Source organism: Sceloporus occidentalis, unplaced genomic scaffold (genome assembly GCF_023333645.1).
Source record: "Sceloporus occidentalis isolate IW3139 unplaced genomic scaffold, rSceOcc1.0.p SCAF_3, whole genome shotgun sequence".
Classification (NCBI taxonomy): Eukaryota; Metazoa; Chordata; class Lepidosauria; order Squamata; family Phrynosomatidae; genus Sceloporus; species Sceloporus occidentalis.
This window is the reverse complement of record NW_028316983.1, coordinates 17055203-17067372: the sequence shown is the minus strand read 5'-3', so window position 1 is coordinate 17067372 and position 12170 is coordinate 17055203. Positions and strand designations below refer to the sequence as shown.

Below are 12170 nucleotides of genomic sequence, written 5' to 3'. Positions count from 1 at the left end.
ACAGGCCCAAAAAAGAAAAAGGAAGGTTCCCATTTTGGAGAAAATGCCAGTTTTCTCGTCAGGTGGCTGGTGGTTGACCAGATGTCCTCCTTTCCCAGGACATATCCTACATTTCAGTCTCCTGTCCAGAAGGAATTTCAAAATGCCCTCCCTTTTAAGTATGACTAAGGGGCGCAAATTTATATTTCTGTGAATGCTTTTGCCTTTTATTTTGTCATGTCCTCCATTTCAGCCATCTGCCTAGGAGGAATTCCCAGATGTCCTCCCTTTTGAGCCTGACTAAGACGCACAAATTTCTATCCCTGTGAATGTTTTTGCCTATATTACCTGGCCATGCCCTCCATTTTCAACCTTCTGTCCAAGAGGAGGGATTCCAAAATGTCCTCCCTTTGGAGCCAGACTAGGCTGCACAAACTTCTATTCCTATGAATGTTTTGCTTGGCTTTCCCTTTGGCCATGTCCTGCATTTTCCCTCCCTCCAAGGTCCTCCTCCACTGAGGGTTAGGGCCTTTGGCCAGCCTTGCAGGGGCTGCCAGTCCCCCTGTCTCTCTTTGGGGGGAGGCAGAGGGGGGCCCCAAGAATGTCCTGATCTGCCTCTGAAAAGGAGGTTTGTGTGGAGGGCGCCTTCTTTCTTTCTTTCCCCCCTTCTTCCTTCCTTCTCTCTCTGGCTGGTGTTTGAAGCAGGCGCCTCTCTAGTCCTCCCTGCAAGCCCTGATCATGTGAATGGGTTGAGTTCCCATGGTTCCCTGTGTTGCCCCACCCCATCTCTCTCCCTCCCTCCCTCCCTCTCTCTCTCTCCCTCTCTCTCTCTTTTCCTCTGGAAGGCTTTAACGTTTGGGAAATAATAAATAAATCCCCCAGAAATATGCCAGCAAAGAGGGGAGGACGGAGGAAATAGCCCCCAAAGGCAGCAAGGAAAGAAGAAGGAGAAGGAGAAGAAGAGGAGGAGGAGGAGGAGGCAAGGGGCTGCTGCCTTCTCCTCCTAGCACAGTTTATTTTTAATTCCCCCCCTATTTTTGTGGGGCTTTTCTTTTTCTTTCCTTCCCCCCCCTTTTTTTGTGGGGGAGAAGCAGCAGCAAGGAAAGGAGGAAGGAAGCCAGGAAGGAAAGAGACCGACGTTGCCCTCCCCCCCCCCCTTTACTCTCCTTTCCCCCCTTTCTCTTTCTCTCTTCTCTCCTCTTTCCCTTTCCTCCCTTCTCTGGAGAAGCCAAAGAGGACTGTGCAAGAAAAGAAAAGCAGGAGGAAGGTGGGAAGAAAATAAAAGGAGAAGAAAAAAAGGGGGGGAGGAATAAAAAGGACGACAGGAAAAGCAGCAGCAGTAAGGAAGAGAAAAAAGGAGGAAAAGGAGGAGAAGAAGAAAGAGGAGGAGGAGGAGGAGGCCTTGGCTTGGAGCAACCACCATTAAGGGAGGAAGGAGCCACCGCAGAATATCAAGAGGAGGAGGCAAAATAAGACATTATTTTCATTTATATATATATTCTTTCCCCTCAGCCCAGGAAGGGCTGCTTTTGCCTCCTTGCAAAAGGTTTGACACCCTTTTTTGGAGAAAGAAAGAGAGAAGGAGAAGGAAGGCCGGCTGTGTGTGTGTCTGTTCCTTGCAAGGAGAAGGAAGGAAGGAAGGAGGAGGAGGAAAAGAAAAAAGAAGAGAGAGAAGGGGAGAATAATAATATATATTTTTAAAAGCAGCAAGCCCAGCAGAGAAGAGACACAGACAGTTCTAGATCCTCTCCCTCCAGGATTTGGGAAGGGTTTTTATGATCATTATTTTCATTTTCTCCTCCTCCTCCTCCACTTCCACCACCTTCTTTCTGTTTTGGAGCCTTGGCTGCCTTGGATCCGAAGGAGGATTTAAATATAGAAAGGAAGAGGAAAGAGACGCCTTTTGAATGTAATTCCCCCCACCTTCTTCTCCCTTTCCTCCTCCTCCTTTCTACCATCGAAGCTGGAGGTATTTGGGGTGGAAACGGCACCCTAATTTTGCCTTTTGACTGCAGGATTTTTTGGGGGGGGGAAGGAGAAAAGGAGACCCCAGAAGAAGGAGCAAAAGAAGAAGAGGGAGGCGGGTGTGTGTTTTGCTTTTTTTGGTGGGGTTTTTATTTTCCTCCTCCTTTGCCTTTTGGAGGCTGCCAACCACAGGCCTTGAAGGTTTACCTTAACCTACAATTCCTCTATAAACCCATATATATATATATATATATATATATATATATATATATCCAATTTTGCTTGCATTTTGGGTTTTTATTTTTATTATTATTATTAAAGGGTGTCAACCCTCTGCATTGCAAGAAGAAAAAGGAAAAGGAGGAAAAAGAGGAGGAGGCCCAGCTTGAGCAAAGTCATCCTTTTCCCCCCTCCTTCAACCCCACCATCTTCTTCTGTGAGTAAAAAAGAAAAGACCCATAAAGAAATAGGGGGGGAAGGAGTAAAAGGCTTCCTCTCCCCCCCATAGAAACTTCTTGCTTCCTGCTCCTCCTCTTGGTGGGTCTCCCATCTCTTTCTCCTCCCCAGGCTTCCCCTCCTTAGCCTCCCCTTTCCCCTTCCCCTTTTCCCCAACCCAAAGTGAAAAATGGGCTGCTTAGGGAACAGCAAGACTGAGGATCAGCGCAATGAGGAGAAGGCGCAGAGGGAGGCCAACAAGAAAATCGAGAAGCAGCTGCAGAAGGACAAGCAAGTCTATAGGGCCACCCATAGGCTCCTATTGCTGGGTAAGGAGCGTGTAGCATACCTATCATTGTTTTAATAGGATGTTTCATTATGGTATAGTTGGGGGGAGGGAATAATAGAATGTATTTTAATCTTTTCTTGCACGTCTAACTGTTTTAATGATAATTTACTATGTATACAGTGGACCCTTGTCATTCGCTGGGGTTTTGTTCCAAGATCCCTGTGGATGGCAAAATCCGTGGATGCCTGAGTCCCATTAAATATAATGACAGAGCAAAATGGTGTCCCTTATTTTAAAAAATGGAAAATCAAGCTTTGATATTTGAAATTTATACTTTTGGGGAACATTTTCAAACTGTGGATGCTTGAATCCGTGTATAAAAAAAATCAGTGTATAAGAAGGGCCGACTGATAGGTTTTTTTGGGGGGAAGGGAATAATACAATGTATTTTTAAACGTATGTTGTGTTTTTATACAGTGTTCTCTTCGACGTCGTAAGCCGCCTCAATCCTCCAGGAGAGATGGGATAAAAATAAATTATTATTATTATTATTATTATTATTATTATTATATAAAATGGTGGTTCCTAAATGGGAGAGGAAAGGAGGCAGACAACCTCCCCCCCCCCCCCCACCCACTGCGCCACTAGGCAAGGACCGTGGCAACATGGGGGCCTTGCCCCTGACTAGGCGAAGTTTGGGGATCCAGGCCCTGGAGGAGGAAGAAGGTGGCGGTGGTGGGTCTGAAGGGAGGCCTGGAAGGAGGAAGGAAGCCGGGGTCTGGCCCAGTCGGGCCCTGGGAGGAGAGAGTAGGCCTCGGGCCCTCAGGTGTTGGCTCCTCGAACTGCAGCCTCCGCCACTGGAAGGAGGAGGGTGTTGGTTCTCCCGGAGGAAGGGAAATGGAGGAGGGGGGACGCCCAGGGCTCTGAGCGGGGATCCTCTGGGGAAGGGGAGAAATAGAATGGGTTCGTTGCAGGAGGTGATTCTCCTGAGGGAAAATTGAGGGGCAGAAAATAATAATAGTAATAATAATAATTAATGGTTCTGTTGGATGAGGTGATTCTCCTGAGGAAAAATTGAGGGGGATAAGTAGTAGTAGTAGTACTAGTAGTAGTAGTAATGATAAGGATAATAATAGTTCTGTTGGGTGAGGTGATTCTCCTGAGAGAAAATGAGGGGGAGAAATAATAATAATTGTTAATGGTTTGTTGGATGAGGTGATTCTCCTGAGGGAAAATTGAGGGGGGGATTAGTACTATTACTACTACTACTAATAATAATACTTCTGTTGGATGAGGTGATTCTCCTGAGGGGGGGTAAATAGTAGTAGTAGTCATGATAATGATTCTTCTGAGGGAAAATTGAGGGGGAGAACTTATTATTATTATTATTATTATTATTTCTGTTGGATGAGGTGATTCTCCTGAGGGAAAACTCGGGGGGGGGGAATAAATTGTAGTAGTAGTAATGATAATGATATTAATAGTTCTGTTGGATGAGGTGATTCTCCTGAGAGAAAATTGAGGGGGAGAAATTATTATTAATAATAATAATATTAACAAGCTGTTGATGAGGTAATTCACCTGAAGGAAAATTGAGGGGGAGAAATTAATAATAATAATAATAATAATAATAATAATACTTCTGTTGGATGAGATTAATCTTCTAAGGGAAAATTGAGGGGGAAGTAATAATAATAATAATAATAATAATGTTTGTTGGATGAGGTGATTCTCTTGAGGGAAAATTGAGGGGGAGAAATAATAATAATAATAATAATAATAATAATAATAATAATAATGTTTATTGGATGAGATGGTTGTCCCAAGGGGGAGAACTAAGGGATGAAGGGGTTCTTCCAAGCAAGAAATTGAGGGGGGGGGACTAAGAGGTGAGGGGGTTTCCTGAGCTGAAGAAGGAGGGGGAGAAATAATAATAACAACAACCACAATATTTGTTGGATGAGGTGATTCTCCTGAAGGAAATTTGAAGAGGAGAAATAATAATTAATAACGATAAAGTTTATTGGATGAGATGGTTCTCCAAAGGGGGAGAACTAAGGGATGAGGGGATTCTCCAAAGAGGTAAATTGAGAAGGAGAACTTAAGGGATGAGGGGTTCTCCTGAGGGGAATATTGAGGGGGACAACTATGGGATGAGGGCTTCTCCTGAGGGGAAGATTGAGGGGGAAAGGGTGAGAGAGTTCTCCTGAGGGAAAAATTTAGGGGGAGAGCTCAAGGATGAGGCAGTTCACCCAAGGGAAAATTTAGGGGGGGGGGACTAAGAGACAAAGGGGTTCTCCCTGAGGGAAAGATTGAGGGGGAGAAATAATAATTGTGTATTGGATGAGGTAATTATTCTCAGGTGAAAAATTAAGGGGTGAACTAAGGAGAGGGGTGGCTTCCCCAAGAGAAGAATTGAGGGGGAGAACTGAGGGATGAGGTGATTGTCTTGAGGGGGAAATTGAGGGGGAGAACTAAGGGATGAGGGGGTTCACTCTAGGTAAAAATTTGGGGAGTGGGGCTAAGAGATAAGAGAACTCAGGAGTGAGGGGGTTCTCCTGAGGGGGAAATTGAGGGGGAGAAGTAGGGGCTGGGGGTTCTCCTGATGGAGAGAACTAAGGGATGAGGGATTCTCCCTAGGAGAAAATTTAGGTGGAGAACTAAAGGACAAAGTACGTTTCCTGATGGAGAAAACTAAAGAATGGGGGGGGGGGAGGATTCTCCCCAGGGGAATATTTAGTGGGAGAAGTAAGGGATGATGTGGTTCTCATGAAGGGAAAATTTAGGGGGCGAACTAAGTGAAGCAAGGTGTAAGATTTGTGTCTCCTGTTTTTGCTCCTTTAAAAAAGTATTAATTTTGTTTATTTTTTATTCCCCCTGCTTTTTTCTCCTATCCTTCTGATGAACGTCGTATGAAAGAGGTTGCTCTGCTAGCTCCTCCCTTGAGAGAACCTATTTTGGGGGTAATAATAATTATTGCCCCCCTGACCCTAAGATTTTAGTGTATAATAAGTAGTTCTCCTTACCTGTGTGTGTTTGTGTGTCTCTGACAAACAGAAAAGACAAAAAATCAGAGTCACAGAATCACAGAACTGGAAGGGGCCTTATGGGTCATCAAGTCCATGAGATTACTACAGTGTGGATAATCCATAGCTACTTGGCCTTGTTCGATATTTGGATTTCATCACCCAAGTTATAGTTTTGATTTTAAAAAAAACCCTTACTTTATTGTCCATTCCAGATAAGTATCTGCTGTGTGTAAGGGCCCGTATCGGGCATTCTTCTTTAAAAGCTGTTTTTCTGGCACTATTCCTGGTGGAGGGGGCTGTCAGTGCTGTTTAAATGGCAAACCATGTCATTATCAGGAGTTTATATACTTGGGACCTATAGTGGTGGGAAAACATGGAGATTACTGGCATAAATGTGAGTCACTTAGATCAAGATGTTAGCTGTGTGTGGTCCCCTTGATTGAGGGCCAAAGTGACTATGGCAGAAGGGGATATCGGGAGACTGTGTGCTCATCTTTTGACAGTTGCCCTTAACACTAAGATCCTTTCAGGAAGTATGCAGAATTTTGCAGTCTGGCCTTGAATTTGAGGTGGAAAAGTATGAAGTGTGTGCTGGATAAAGAGGGAATGAATGGGGAATGGTACTGATAGGAGGATTTAAGGGGAAGGGGGAGTAAAAGTGGGACCAGAACGGCACTCTTGTGAAGGCAATGAAAGGAAAGGTTTGACCTCTCATTCTTCCATTTGTCACTGTTGCTGATTTTCAAAACAGGGCTGGGTGACAGGGAACAGAGCATTACTGGGCACAGAGCTATCTTTATACTGCCATATCGCTTTTAATGTGAAATAATTTCCTTTTTTATATAGTTTCAGCAATCCTTCCCAAACCCTTACTTGGAGATGCTGAGCTAACGCAGAATTTATATTATATTATTTTCTAACATACAGATTAGGTGTCATGATGCTAATAACTATTGGTACTCAAATACTGCTGATGAATGGACTAATGTTTTCAGAGGATTAGGAGAAGCTAGGCTTGCTACCATTGTAGAAGTTGGAATGGCAGCTACCATTAATACTCTAAAGCTTTGAATGTGCTATGGGAATATTGTGTGTTCAGAGGTTTCAATAATTAATTTGGAGACAAAAAGTGGTCTAAAATTAAAATAGAAAAGAAACAGTAACATCTCCTATGTTAAAAAGTATGTTAGAATCTCTTTTTAGCATACATTGGAGGAAAATACTTGACTGTTTTTAACAGTGCATAACCAAAGACATGTCACAAATGCTCTGAATGTATACCTATGTAAGTCCGCTTAAATCATCTGGGCTCACTTCAGTGTAACTTTTTTAAAGAAAATCAGTTTTTGCGTTTTGAGTATCTAAAATAAACCGGTAGAGATCTTAATGCATTTTTGAAACATGGGTGATTAGAAGATTGGAGAAGATTTGCAAGCTGTTCATAGTTAGAACATGGCTTCCTTATGTGTCTAAGATATGGTTGGCCCAGATGTGGTGGTTTTAAAAGCTGTAGTTATATGCATAGTTTGACAGAACACAGACACAGTTTGATAGTTAAAAAAATTATGGTGTACAGTGTAATTATTATAAAATTCAGAAATGAAACGCACAAATGGACAACATTAATAATATGTCACAACAGTGTGAACACATTATGAATGTTTAATAGAAAGAACACCTTTCTCCTAATCAGTTTGTTCACAGAGCTGTTTACATCTTAGGGGCCCTCAGTATGGTGCCTCAGTTAGAGAAGCATTTGATTAATGTACTAGCCACAGATTTTCTTTGCTTTGCATTTACTTTGAGAAAAAAATGAGACTGCTATAAAAATAGGACTCTGAGTAACCATTAAAAAATTTTAAAGTTAGGGCTGACATTTAAATTACGCTTTACCAAAATATTGCTCTGAAGATAATTTTAACTCTTCCCTATAATAGGATATTATGATACATCTTCAGAGTAGAAGGTTGGGGTGATCCTTTTGATCAGTTTTCTTACTGCTTGGTAGAGTAGGTTGCTAATTCTTGGGAATATCAGGATGCTGTGACAGGGAAGCACTTCATGTGGTTCCAGTATTTGCTACCACAGAGAAATACTACTGAATTTGTTTTTCACCAGTATTTTTAAAGAATGAGGTGATGGCAGGGAGAATAGATCTCACGTCTTAGTAATAAAATGTCCAGACATTGGATTTGAAGAAGGCTGATGATATTAATAGTGTGTTGTGATTAAACGAGATTTGGGTAACTTGGCAGTCTGGGAGAGGGCAAATGGGAAAAGCAAAATTAGAATTCCTCCAGGAAAATATATTTTGATATATAGCTTCTAAAATTTAGGTTTGTGTGAGAGGCTCAGAATGGAAGCTTGTTCTGTAAATAAGTGCTGGGAAAAGCCTGGCATTAGAAAAATGCCTTCTGTGAGCCTTGTTCAGCATAGGTCTCAGTTGTGTGTGTGTGTTTTCTTTTTAGAATAGTGAAAGCTGTGTAAGAAAAGGAGCAGTTGAAAGATGCTAGAGCATCGTATGACTCTATCACCTAGAAAAAAATCGGGAAGGAGGGAGGGGAATGAGCTTTTGTACAGAGATATAGAAAGCTAATAGCTGGAGTGTTTGAGTATCTTGGTCAGATTTTTTTTATCTCAGACCCTCGACTGTACAGACTGAGTGGGTGCAACGTGATGACATGCTAGGGAGAAAGGGGGCTTTCTTGTGTCTTGAGTGGGAGAAGGAGAAAGGGATTACTTGTAGGAAGCAGAATGAAAAATGTTTTCTCATGCAGTGAACAAGATGGTATTCTCAAAATGTAGGCTTGATATGCAGCTTGGCGGTTATGTGTGTGAGAGGGGTGTACAGCATGTGGAGGTGATGAGAAACTGCTTTGAGGATACAGATGGGAGATGGAGAGCAGGAGGAAGCTCTTATGCAGTGGAATGATGGTAGTAGAGTTTTATGTTTTCAAATGGCACTGTCTGTGTTCACTGTTTAAGTGTGTGTAACTGGCTGATGGTGTGATTAAAGATGTGAAAGTTTAAAGACAGTGCTTGCAAATGATCTTAGTAAGAACTGCTGTGACTCGTTCTTTTTCCTCATTTGGTTTGAAGTAAGTGTTTTCAGAACACTTTACTTTCTCTCTAAGATACTGAAGTTGTCAGTGCCTTGGTTTCCCTGTTCTGCTTATTTTGATAAAGAGCTGGCGGTGGGAGAATCGATAGTGAAATATTTCAGACTTTGGTTCTGACACATGACTTCAGCTGGATATTAATTTTTAGCTTCAGTTGCAGTTTCCAGTGGCAATTACTTCTTTTTTTTTTCCTTTTCAGTTTTCACTCTTGCACTGAGTAACCCAGATTTGTGGAATTTACTTCTTGAATAAAAGCAATATTTGTGTCCCTATATCTTTTTCTTAAACTGATTTATTTTCATTTTCTAGGTGCTGGCGAATCTGGTAAAAGCACAATTGTCAAACAAATGCGAATCTTGCATGTGAATGGATTTAATGCAGAGTAAGTGTATCTATGTTCTTACTATGTTGTTTGAAGACGTGTAGGCCATTTATACTTATTTTTGTCAATGTTATGATATCCAGAGAAATTGGATGTGCCAGCTTAATGTGCATTTATTGATGTTCTCAGTTTGATGTATGGGAATTGGACTCTACAGATATGTAAGGGAGCCTGCTGTTATCTGATTTCATTGAAATTCTGCATGTCAGGCTTTTCAGAGCCAAAGGTTTTTGCTGCAGTTTTCCCACAATATGGTCATAACATACTATCTTCTAATGTAGCTGATTAATTTAAGCTGCTCTCAACATTTTTCTCACATGGAGTAAAGCATCAAGTAAACTGCATACATTTGTTGAAGGAGCATTAAGCAAATTATTGTATGCTGGTTTGATATTTTGGTTGGCAGAAGAGCTTTTATGGTTGCCATTTGATATATATATATCAAATGGCAACCATATATATATATAGTTAGAATAAAATTACTGTAAATGGCTTTTTGGTGTCCTTGTTCTGCGAGGCCAATTACTGCGAAGAGTGAAGGCATAGTCATTATTTACTGTGTAATTGCATAAATACTTTTTATGTAACAACTTCGCCACTATCTTCAAATACCCTAAAGTTTTTCTTTTTGAAGAAAAATATGATTTGTAACACACTATTTGAATAAAACATTTTTCCAGTTTTTAAACCAATCAAGGTTGTTTAAACTATATCCCAGGTTAGCATTCTGTAGCTTGTGGAGAATTATTTGTACTTATTAAATAATGTTGTTAATAATTGGAATTTTAGAATTTTACTTGCATCATTTGGATTCTAGAATAATGTTCCATAGTTCCTATTTGAAAATATCTGGCCAGGATCCAGAGATCTGCTTAGCTAGCTCACTGTACCCAAGGGGTTTTCTGTCTCACGTTTCTGGGACAGAAGCTGTTACATAGCAAAACTCAAGGCAGGAGGGAGTAATTGCAAAAGCATTTTGTGATATATCATGGAGGAGATAGATCTTTTTTCAAAGAATATATTGAAAATCTCACAAGCCGGTTGGCTAGCAGAAAGAGGGAATTGGATTCCAGTCTTCACTTTCACCACTGGGCATCCGTGAATCACATCATGGCTAGACAATAAGAGCCTTGCTTGATCAAACCAAAGATTTAGAATTCTTTATTGCTCAGTGACTGGCCTAGATTCTTGCTGGAAGCAGAAAGGCCTTTCTGGAAGTGCCCCTTACTAGCTGATATTCAGCTAATAAACATGGATGATCTGTGTAGATATATTTAATTGTCACTGAGAGGCTTAAATGTGAATTCACCTAATCCCCCTTTAAAGCAGTCTAAGCTAGTAGACATCAGCTCATCTCGTGTTTGCAATTCCATAAAATAGTTGTTTGCGAAGAAGTTGTATTATATGTCCTGAACCTATTCCCTGCCAATTTCTTTGAGTAAAACCATTTGAAAATTTTATAAAAAAATTAAAAATAATGTTCTCTCCCTAATTTTCTTTCATTTTTAAAATAAAAAAATGTTTTAGCTTGTGACAGAGAATCTTTCTAACTTGGTAGCAAGTTTCTACACCTTTTCCAACTTCACCTATATCCTTTTTGAAATTGAGTCTGACAGTAAAGGATGTTCGACAGTGGAAGACACTCCCTCGGAGTGTAGTGGAGTCTCCTTCCTTGGAGGTCTTTAAACAGAGGCTGGATAGCCTTCTGTCGGGGATGCTTTGATTGTGATTTCCTGCATGGCAGACTAGGGTTGGACTGGATGGCCCTTGCATTCTCTTCCAACTCTATGATTCTATGAGTCACTAATGGTAGCTGCAGTGCATGTTACAAGTTTGATCGCTGTCATAGTACCTCATGAAAAATGTTGATCCTGGAAGGGATTCATATAGCTCTTACCTTGTTTTAGAAGAAGAATGTACTTGTGTACTTCTTGAAGTGGGAGGACTATTTTAGATTGTGTGTCTGATTTTTGTATTTTTGGGATTATGGGGTATGAAATTGATCTTAAAGAATCTTATATATTTGTTCTTTGACTTACTGAAGTTCTGGAAACATTTTAGGGTTTCTGTTTCAGAAGTAGTTCTGAGAATTCAGCAAACATCACCTTAAGTATTAGCATACACAGTGTTCAGGACAAATTTGCTCTTTTTTGTTTCAAATTCTTTTTAAAAATTGAAGTATCCTAAATGTTCAAGTTTAAAGAAAAACAGTACTTAAATAAGTTTTGAGTGTAAATGAAATTATTTGTGCCATTTGTAGCAGTACTACTTTGACAGTGTGTTGAATTATCTGAAAAGGTAAAGAAAAACAGCTGTAGCTAAAATATTACAGATTAGGCAGTATGGGGAAAGATCCAATGAATATCTGAATATTCACCATAATGAATACTGCATAGCTTAAACCACTGGTTCCATGGCGTTGGTTCATGAGCCATTGACTGTCATTCTGTGGCAGATTTCCAGATACCTGACAATGCCATAATAATATGACACCAATATGGTTCTGTTTCTTGGCATATTGGGATTTATTTATGCCAGTATGGCACATAAACTAACTTGTTAAGCACTGTTTTAAACCAGTAAGCCTATATGAATTAATTTGCTGATTCCTGATTCCTGCGTGGCAGGGGTTGGACTGCATGACCCTTGTGGCCTCTTCCAACTCTGTGATTCTGTGATTAGGTAGCATGCAAGATTTTGTGATACATGCAATATATCTGTTGATTATGTGTTGATTTGAATTTTTTTTTCAACAAATGTGTCTAAACAGTTTTTAAAGTTATCTTTGGAAAAGCTGCCTTTTTGAGCCAAAACTCAGAATCTTCCAGCCATCTTGGCCACTGCATGATGACTGGCAGATTCTGGGAACTATAGCACAGAATACTTTATCCACTTCTGACTACTTCATAATTTTTCTTACAAAAGACACCATGCCTTGGTCTCTAGGCATAGAGGTTGAATACAGGTTGAGT

At 40.6% G+C, this 12170-nt stretch overlaps 1 protein-coding gene across 10 annotated transcripts in view; it reads left to right on the top strand.

Moving 5' to 3' along the window:
- The first annotated feature begins 790 nt into the window (after positions 1–790).
- Positions 791–12170, top strand: part of LOC149315604 (guanine nucleotide-binding protein G(s) subunit alpha-like) — a 155252-nt gene continuing 143872 nt past the window's right edge. For 2 of the 10 annotated variants that reach the window (XM_089513726.1, XM_089513725.1), the window contains exons 1-2: positions 791–2708; positions 9126–9198. In XM_089513726.1, the coding sequence (XP_089369852.1) occupies positions 2570–2708; positions 9126–9198 (212 nt within the window). In that variant the 5' untranslated portion in view covers positions 791–2569. Of the gene's footprint in view, positions 2709–3280; positions 3404–3515; positions 3646–3668; positions 3689–5346; positions 5632–5655; positions 8632–9125; positions 9199–12170 lie in introns of those variants that run through there. The other 8 variants (XM_089513722.1, XM_089513724.1, XM_089513723.1 and 5 more) reach the window with 8 other exon arrangements.